The 9,319-nt window shown below is 35.5% G+C and overlaps 2 protein-coding genes and 1 long non-coding RNA gene across 4 annotated transcripts; 2 read left to right on the plus strand and 1 right to left on the minus strand.

Moving 5' to 3' along the window:
- The first annotated feature begins 266 nt into the window (after positions 1 to 266).
- On the plus strand, positions 267 to 5,715 carry LOC105188228 (probable ATP-dependent RNA helicase pitchoune). Its single transcript, XM_011149570.3, has 12 exons — positions 267 to 546; positions 1,143 to 1,214; positions 1,333 to 1,446; positions 1,533 to 1,601; positions 1,728 to 1,862; positions 1,947 to 2,207; positions 2,325 to 2,639; positions 2,721 to 3,022; positions 3,122 to 3,274; positions 3,395 to 3,562; positions 5,140 to 5,317; positions 5,498 to 5,715. Exons 2-12 carry the CDS (start codon positions 1,178 to 1,180, stop codon positions 5,662 to 5,664), a joined length of 1,899 nt encoding a protein of 632 aa, XP_011147872.2. The 5' UTR covers positions 267 to 546; positions 1,143 to 1,177; the 3' UTR covers positions 5,665 to 5,715.
- A 94-nt stretch (positions 5,716 to 5,809) lies between these two features.
- Positions 5,810 to 7,493, minus strand: LOC105188854 (centaurin-gamma-1A). 2 transcript variants are annotated; one of them, XM_025299882.1, is made up of 7 exons: positions 7,297 to 7,493; positions 7,070 to 7,201; positions 6,775 to 6,935; positions 6,556 to 6,698; positions 6,271 to 6,463; positions 6,061 to 6,199; positions 5,810 to 5,979 (listed from the first exon to the last, which is right to left on the minus strand). In XM_025299882.1, the coding sequence occupies exons 1-6, from the start codon at positions 7,349 to 7,351 to the stop codon at positions 6,062 to 6,064; spliced, it is 822 nt and encodes a 273-aa protein (XP_025155667.1). In that variant the 5' UTR covers positions 7,352 to 7,493; the 3' UTR covers positions 5,810 to 5,979; position 6,061. The 2 variants fall into 2 exon arrangements, with proteins under 2 accessions (XP_025155667.1, XP_025155668.1); XM_025299883.1 differs by having other exon boundaries at positions 5,815 to 5,969.
- A 130-nt stretch (positions 7,494 to 7,623) lies between these two features.
- On the plus strand, positions 7,624 to 8,587 carry LOC112588787 (uncharacterized). Its single transcript, XR_003113051.1, has 3 exons — positions 7,624 to 7,819; positions 7,968 to 8,100; positions 8,340 to 8,587. It is a non-coding gene; the product is annotated as an uncharacterized LOC112588787 (long non-coding RNA).
- Positions 8,588 to 9,319: the final 732 nt, after the last annotated feature.

Here is a 9,319-nt window from a genome sequence, read left to right on the forward strand (position 1 = left end):
TACAGTTTTCAGAGATTCAGAGATATTGGATATTTTCGAGTCGGACGTGGCGTATCTAGCTATTCGTGCATCGTGATTATTACTTAGGGCCAGAACACAGACTTCTGCATAACGCATAATACACAACGCATAAGAAAATCAACCAATCAGAATTCTTCATTTTCCTCCTCAGGATAGAAATGAAGAACTCTGATTGGTTGATTCTCTTATGCGTGTGCATTATGTGTTATGCAGAAGTCTGTGCTCTGGTCCTTAGTAGGCTGAATATGACGTTGGAAGTTTCTCGAAAAAATCCAAAAGAGTCTTTTGTTCGCCTCCGTGGCGGTTGGATGTGGTTCTTGTAACTACGCATAATTTTTTGATCTTGGGGTTGAACCTGCAGTGCGTATGCACTGTCCCTGTTTTTCTTTTTACATCATACTACTGGGAAGTGGCGTATGGACATTGCTGTATGCAGTCCGGAGCCATATAACGAACTGAATTAAACTGGAAGCTTCTCGAAATCGTAGTGCATCGTACACGTGCATCGTAGTGTATTTCTACCAAGTAAGAAAAATTAATTAAGAAAAACGTTAGCGTTTTCAAAGTAGAAGCTTACGGAGGATGATATTGAAAATTGTACGAAGATATTTTTATTACTGTTTTCGTTATATTTTATTAGAGCTGTTTTCTATCTCGAAGATATACTACTGATTTTTAACAATATATTTGGAATATTTTTGTTATTTTTGCACTGGCTGGTGATATCTGAGTACCTATATCATATATTTTTCGTACATTAAAATTGTGTCAAAAATGTAACAAGAGTTGTCTTCACATCAGTTTTTGCAAACCTGTGTCAATTGAGGGATAGAATATTGATAAACAAGAATATATATGCTATGAATAATTACATACAGGATATAAGTGTATTATGATTTAAAACTTACATATAATTATGCTCTCTTGCCATTACATGGCAACCTAACATGGTACACATAGTACACATATATGTTTCACATTCGAAATTATTTGAGTAGATTTTTTTTCTTTCTGATATTATTGTTTCTTTTTGTATATTTTAGCATTTCAGTATATCCAAGTACAACAATTAGGTACTTTCTATTATTACTTATTTTAATATTAAAATGTTTTTGTTACAGGTACAATTAAATCGGAAAAGATTGATGCAAACAGAATGAAATTGCAATCCACAGAAAACATCCCTGCAAAAAGTAATATTTTATATCATATGAATTATCTATATAGGGATAATATTTATGACATATTATCTATAAATGATTGTATCTATTTTATTATATGATTGCTAATAATAGTCTATGTAATTTTTAGAAACAAAGAAAATTTTGCAAATAACCAAGAAACGGCAACAGATATCAATTCCTGAGGAAAAACAGAAGTTGGAGATGGTTGAGGATCTTTCCAATAGCAATGCATCTGAAAATAGTATGTATTATTTAATTATTATTTAATTTCTTTTGTTACATATATTTTATCATTAATTCATCAACATTCATATTCATATATTATAGATGCAACTGTATCAAAAGAAATAACAAATAGTAAGAAGCGACGATGCACAGAAGATATCTCTAAAAAAAGTAAGTTTTATAGTATATAAATTATTTTATTTTGCAAGGAATAATTTATAACATATAGTGTTGACATCATTTTATTATTTATTTTATTGTGTGCTTATATAATAATACATTGCACAATTTTATCAGAAAAAAGGAAAATTTCGAAAATATCTAAGGAAAAAAGTGCAGATGACAATGACACGGAAAATATATCAGTTTCCAAAGAGGAACAAAATTCAGAGACAATTGAGAAATCTCCTAAGAATGATACATCTGAAAATTGTATGTACTTTTATGATATATAACTAAATTAATAGTCAAGGAATATTCGAATATTCTTTATAATAACAATATATTTTTGTTTAGCACCTGGCACAACTTTGGGCTTACAAATAGTATTTGACAAGAACTTCTCAGTGCTGAAAGAAAAAGTATGCGAGCATACATTAAAGGCAATCGATGACATGGGTTTTACACATATGACAGAGATACAGGCGAAATCCATTCCCCACCTTCTTGAAGGAAGAGATCTGGTAGGTTCTGCTAAAACCGGATCTGGCAAGACTCTGGCATTCCTAATCCCTGCAGTTGAACTTATCTACAAATTGAAGTTTATGCCACGCAACGGTACGTGAACTCGCTGACGTTACTGACATTAAAATGTTGAGGACTATTCTCGAAATAAAATCGCTCCGAACTATTTGTTATTCATAACAAAGATCTAGCGAATGGATATTTTCGCAGGTACTGGATGCATCATCATATCCCCAACGCGAGAACTGTCTATGCAAACGTTCGGAGTTTTAAAAGAACTTATGAAATATCACCATCATACATATGGTTTGCTGATGGGTGGTGCCAATAGGCAGACTGAAGCGCAGAAGCTCGCGAAGGGGGTGAATATTATTGTGGCCACGCCAGGGAGGCTACTGGACCACTTACAGAACACTCCAGATTTTATGTATAAGAATTTACAATGTTTAGTCATTGATGAAGCTGATCGAATCTTGGACATTGGTTTCGAAGAGGAAATGAAGCAGATTATCAACTTACTTCCGAGTTAGTAGCTTGTCGCAATGCACAACCAGATTATGGTAGATATATATTTTTTGTTGCTACATGCTATTGTTGTTGATGCAGAACGCAGGCAGACTATGCTCTTCAGTGCAACGCAGACAGAAAAAGTCACCATGCTAACAAAATTAGCTATCAAGAAGGAACCCATATATGTGGGGGTAGATGATGACAAGGAAAAGGCAACTGTGGAAAACTTGGAGCAAGGTTACTTGGTATGTCCGAGTGATAAGCGTTTCATGCTATTGTTCACATTCCTGAAGAAAAATAAGAAGAAGAAGATTATGGTTTTCTTCAGTTCCTGCATGTCTGTGAAATATCATCATGAACTCCTCAATTACATCGATTTACCAGTAATGAGTATACACGTAAGTCGTTGAACATTTCTTTTTCGCACTATATTTTCTTCACGTTATAATGTTCTTAGAAATTCAGATAAAAATTAAATACTCGCATCTTGTCAACAGGGTAGGCAGAAACAGATAAAAAGAACCAACACTTTTTACCAATTCTGCAGAGCAGATTCCGGGATTCTGCTTTGCACCGACGTGGCCGCTAGAGGTTTGGATATACCTAATGTCGATTGGATCGTGCAATATGACCCACCGGATGATCCCAAAGTAAGGGATATTACGTCGTGTTCGTTTGTCTCGTTCAGTAGAAGAGACGAATAAACGAAATATCAACACGGATTTGTTGTCAGTGAATATACATTTACAGCATCGAATTATGACTTTCAGGAATATATTCATCGTGTAGGAAGAACAGCTCGCGCAGGGAACAAAGGTAACGCCTTGCTACTTCTACGACCGGAGGAGCTAGGGATGATATATTACTTGAAGCAAGCTCGTGTGCCATTACGCGAGTATGAGATCAACAACAACAAAATCTCTGACATACAATTGCAAGTATGTGCAATATATACATATATGTATATACAGGGTGCACGATTTATCTGAAGATATTGAAATATCTCGAGAATTATGCATTGGATAAAAAAAAGTGGTTAATGAAAGTTGTTAGTCTCGAAGGGGGACATCCAATGATACCAAACTCGACCTCCCCCCCCCCTGGGTGGGGGTTGGGAGCAGCTTTGAAATCTTAAATGGAAACCCCCATTTTTTATTGCAGATACGGATTCTACGCCATAAAAATACGTAAATTTTGTCCGAAACTTTTTTTTTGATTCGTGATAGATGGCGCTGTAATCGCAAAAAATTATTTTCCGCAATTCTCCAGAAATGATCATTGGAATGAGAAATAAAAAATACCTGTTCAATATTTTTAAAGAACATAATAAAAGTTATTCCCCCCCCCCATCCTCTCGGGGTAGGGTGGGTGATAACGTTCAAATCTCAAATGGGGACTCACATTTTTCATTGCAGAATTAGATTGTACGTGAAATTTTTATTAAAACAATTTTTTTCATTCGTGATAGATAGCGTTGAATTTTTCCGAGAAACTACTTTTAGCGTTACACAGGAACAACGACGAGGACGTAGTAGTTTTATGTTCCCTTCGGGTGTTTTTTTAATGAGTGAGTCCCCTTGCCTCTCACAGATCGGGGTGCTTTTTTAATGTGAGTCCCCTTGCCTCTCACTGTTCAATTAATTAGAGTAAGTGTTCGAAATTTTTACCTTCAACTTCAATACACTTATTGATCCTTTTTTCAAATGACTGTACACAGGATAGAAGCATATCTGCGGGAGTTTCAGTGCAAGCGTTTCTTATGCGTTCTACCATGTTTTCACGAGTTGTTGGCACTTGTTGATAAACCTTATTTTTTGGGTAACCCCACAGAAAGAAATCCGGCGTTCTTTAAAATGTTCTTTAAAAATGTTCTTTATGTATGTTCTTTAAAAATATTAAACATCTCTATGTTCTTTAAAAATATTGAACAGGTATTTTTTATTTCTCAATCCAATGATCATTTCTGGAGAATTGCGGAAAATATAATTTTTTGCGATTACAGCGCCATCTATCACGAATCAAAAAAAAATTTTCGGACAAAATTTACGTATTTTGTGGCGTAGAATCCGTATCTGCAATAAAAAATGGGGGTTTCCATTTAAGATTTCAAAGTTGCTCCCAACCCCCACCCAGGGGGTGGGGTGGGAGGTCGAGTTTGGTATCATTGGATGTCCCCCTTCGAGACTAACAACTTTCATTAACCACTTTTTTTTATCCAATGCATAGTTCTCGAGATATTTCAATGTCTTCAGATAAATCGTGCACCCTGTATAATACAATTCGTTTGTCTCTCCGTGTTACTTTTTTTATGTCCTCTCTTTCTCTTTGGACAACACCAAACTGGAAAAACACTCGCAGATGTGCCTACGCACATGATTCATGCCACTGCTAGTTTCAGTAGAGAAAGAAAGAGGAGAGAGCAAAAAGCTAGTCTTCACAATTATACCGGTTTAATCAACATTTATCTCCGCATGTCGTCCATAATCGATGCAACATGTTATTGCTTTATTTTTAGCTCGAGAAACTAATCTCGAAAAATTATTATCTGCACACTTCAGCGAAAGAAGCGTTCAAAGCGTATGTCCGAGCATATGATTCCCATCATTTGAAGCAAATCTTCAATATTGAAACTCTAAACTTGACAGCGGTCGCTAAATCATTCGGATTCACCGTGCCGCCGACAGTGGACTTAAGTACGTACTGGACTACATGGATTTAACATAAAGAATTACGTCTTTTTCTGTTTCATACCCATACATGTTTTTTTCGTATAATAACATTAGTTTCAGTATGCAAATTTGAATTTTAAAATAGTGCGACTACGCGCTACTCTTCGTTTCTTCGCTTTTTATTGACGCAGTCACACTTTGCAGAAGTAGGAGTGAGCAAGGCGACGCGACCGCGAAAAAGGCTCGGCGGAGGCGGTTGCGGGCACTTCAAGAACCTGAACGACTCGAGTGCTACAAAACAGCTACGACGTACTAAGACCTACCAGCAGGTAGGCAAACGTACAGGGGACAAGCGGCAATTCAGCAGATGACCATGCCGTCCACGCGCACCTGATATGCGTGAGTCGTAGGCGACTGCATCATTGTCATAACGCACGGATGTGTCCCGATACTCCTGGGGAATCGAGACCCATCGGTAAATCACGCTACACGCTACTGTACAGTTCCATATTAGAATACATTACATTTTAGTGACGTTAAAAGTCTTCGATTTTTTACGCCATTCCTGACTTGCTCTTCAACCATCCCACCAATTATCTTTCTTTTGTTCTCTGTAAGTTTCTTTTCTGTTATACCTCTTTGTTGATATCCATGTGAATATATATAACGAACAAATCTAGAACAAACTGTTTTAACAGGAACATGCACAGAAATTCATATTATGTGATATTATAGTATCTTAGAAAAATGAAATAAAATAAACGAACCTTAGAAAATCACCAAAATCAACAACAGATGATTACTTTGAGCACTATATGACTTAGAGCCTTTCGGTGTCTTGCCAGGTACCTTCACCGTGACGTATTGGAAGAGTATCTCCTTGCCGTTGGCATCGTTCATGTAATCCTGCAAATATTTTCTTCTCATAAGTCTGTCGCGCTATCGCGTGGTGTGAATGAAGTATAAAGGATAATTACATGCAAGCTCGAGTGATAAGTCAAACGGCCGTCTTCTAATAACGTGACGTATTTCTTCTTCCACTCCTTCAGGGATTTGCTGCTTCGTTTAAATAGGTAGCCTTGCTTGACCGGTATTTCCCTACCAATGCCCATCTCGCCCATATATTTCTCCTTGGAAGGTGCGAGTATATTCGATTTTCTTCGAAATTTCCTGCGAGCAGAATCGTGGCGATTAGATCAATGAAGCCCACGAGAGGGCGAAAATTCAACGAGGCAGTAGAAAGAAAATAAATGGTTTTACACCGAATGGTGGTTGGAGTCAAAATTGATGTTCGCAGTTCTCCGTGCTGATTCTGCATATTATGGAAATTGTCGTTCAGCAGTCCCGAATCGTTCGGCATGGAACTGTTGTGTATAGATCGACAGTCTTCATCTTTTTCCGAGGTCTATCGAAAAGTGAAAGTTTATTAATTTGATTTTTAATTATCTTCATGGTAGTAATAAGAGAAAATTCAGGCTCACGTTCGCTTTCAACGAATTCGTGCTCTCCATCTCCTTATTGTGAAGATGCGCGGTCTTAGTAATAACGGGTACCGGAAATTTAATATTGCTCTCCGTACTGTGCTGAGGTATGTCGCAGGGGAAATGTTTTGTAGATGAGTTTTGTATAATTTTTTGACACACTGGAATTTGTTATTTGCACTATTATAATGTATTATCTGTAATACATTGCAGTAAATCGCGATCGAAGCGGCACGACATGAATATTTTAAATTTTAATGTCGAGCGGCGTATACTCTCACATGAACACTCTTACCGTCTTGAAACACTCTTTCAACATTCAAACCATAAATGGCGCACGTCTCATAATAAGGACATCTCAAGTCACAAGCCAATTTTCGCGGCTTAACATCTTTTATGACACGTGGATTACTGTCATTAATTGAGTCTACAAGATAAAGAAGTTTCAGCGAACTGAGAGATATAACAACAGCTAATAATCCGTAGAAGGACAAATGAAAAAAGAAAACATGTAACACATACCTTGTACACCTACGAGTATTTTTGGTACCTCTGACATATTTTGAAAAGAACACATTCTATTATAAAAACCACAAACTATTGAGAAACTCTCTTCATTTTCTAAACTGAATACAAGTAATAACTAACATGGTACACATAAGCTTTGTTCGTTTTGTCTCTTGGGAGCTGCTCGGAGTCGCTCCGAGCAAACCTAGTGAACTTGATGGTGTTCTTTTAGCCGGAAGTTATATCGGGGCAATCAGGGTGAAAACTTGGTTATGTTCTATTTCCTACGTCACAGCGGTTTAGAGCTATTCAGGTCCATTCGGAGTTTCCCTATAATGCTCTCTCATGAAACGATTGGTCTTGTCGGTTCCATTCCAGAACCCGCGTGTTTTAAAAGGACTTTGTTTTAATCGAGCTTTGTGTTGACTTACAATTACGCCTATCACAGCAATCTTTCTGCTCAGACCTAAAAACGAAAATGCAAGGAAGTGAAAAAATAAGTGGACATGACTTCGGGGAAGAGGCCGACTTAAACGACGTAAGTGATTTCTTATGTATTATTTTGTATTGTTAACCTAACTTTACATAACCTAAAATATGATATTAAACTAGAATAAATATTTCTGTCTTCTTTTTAATCTTGTAAAATGTGTACAATAATCTCTTTATATACATTTATATTTCAGCTTATATGTTATGAATGTAATGAAAAGTAGATATAATGAAAAAGTAGATGAAGAATTAGACGCAATATATAATCACAATTGCTTCATAGGCGCACAAAATGTATATCTTTCAGGACGATATATAATAAGACAGGTATGTTTATCAATTTTGTTGTATAATTTTTAACATGTCTACCTAAATTAATTAATACATATGTAAATTGGATTATTTTTATTTTATCTCATATATACCACTTGATTATCATTTGTTCTGATTGGTGCATTTCCATCCATCTTCGGAAATGCACCAATCAGAACGCAGTATTTTCATCTAGCAAGCAATCCAGCATGAAAACAAGCACCGTGTGCCGCTGGCTTAATACCATATTTCAGATTTCGTGAAAATGATAAACAGGAGGCACCGATCGAAATGAAAAACAAAAAATACCAAAAAGGGAATTTGCTAAAAATATCCGCGAAAAACAAGAAAAAGAGAAAGCTGCTCGACAGTATGTGTATTTGAAACTCAAACGCATCGAACTGAAACTGAAAGCCAAAAAATATAAAGCCAAATACAATATCGACATCGACAATGACGATGATGACATTGATGAGACATAATAGTTTGAAAATATTTTATGAAGTTCCTACATTTTGTTTCGCTTTTATTAGCATAGTTTCTTTTTATTGATAGCATAAATATTTTTTGTTTTTGTTACTACGTAATTTTATAGACATAGAAAGGCGTAAACAAGGAAAAGAAAATAGATAAGACAGGAAAGTTGATGCTTTTAATAATTCGTACTACCTAATAGCTTTTCTATAACAGATCGGGAATCTTCGGTTATAGAGCATTGTGTTATACTATCTTTAATGTTTTAGCTAAAAACGTTCGGCAACGGATAAAATAGTATAGTGATTTTTATGAAATTACTAAATATTATTTGGCTGTTTTGATATTTTTTTCCATTATGGATTAAATGAATGTGTACTGACAGCTAATATAACCTCATTTAATAATATACATAAGACTTTTTGTCATCTTTATCCTGTAAGTATACATTTTACTTATATATCTTATTATTAATAAGAATATTAATTATAATGAACTAATTTATTATTTTATTTCTAATAACCTCTCCCTCTCTCAGTTAGTGAATATTAAACAATCTTCAACTAAAAAGGATTTACTAGAAAAGAAATTAATATTTGTAAAAAGAGAGAGACAAAGAGATAGACCAATGGATGCAATAATGAGAATTTTAATGCGAGAAGAAATAGAAAAAGAAGGAAAAGAAAATTTACGATTAGAACGCATTTTTAAGAGATTGAAGCAATCCATTTGATTAGCATAAATCTCCTGGGGACGTCCA

Source organism: Harpegnathos saltator, unplaced genomic scaffold, assembly GCF_003227715.2.
Source record: "Harpegnathos saltator strain DR-91 unplaced genomic scaffold, Hsal_v8.6 scaffold295, whole genome shotgun sequence".
Taxonomy (NCBI): domain Eukaryota; kingdom Metazoa; phylum Arthropoda; class Insecta; order Hymenoptera; family Formicidae; genus Harpegnathos; species Harpegnathos saltator.

Excerpts from the sequence above, each read along its gene's own strand:
- LOC105188228 (XM_011149570.3), top strand. The coding sequence starts at position 1,178 with ATGAAATTGCAATCCACAGAAAACATCCCTGCAAAAA. Across the intron at positions 1,602-1,727 it reads AGAAGATATCTCTAAAAAAA|AAAAAAGGAAAATTTCGAAA; the intron begins GTAAGTTTTATA and ends CAATTTTATCAG. Across the intron at positions 5,318-5,497 it reads GCCGCCGACAGTGGACTTAA|AAGTAGGAGTGAGCAAGGCG; the intron begins GTACGTACTGGA and ends CACACTTTGCAG.
- LOC105188854 (XM_025299882.1), bottom strand. The coding sequence starts at position 7,351 with ATGTGTTCTTTTCAAAATATGTCAGAGGTACCAAAAATACTCGTAGGT. Across the intron at positions 6,936-7,069 it reads TGAAAGAGTGTTTCAAGACG|TGTGTCAAAAAATTATACAA; the intron begins GTAAGAGTGTTC and ends AACAAATTCCAG. Across the intron at positions 6,699-6,774 it reads CGAATTCGTTGAAAGCGAAC|ACCTCGGAAAAAGATGAAGA; the intron begins GTGAGCCTGAAT and ends ACTTTTCGATAG.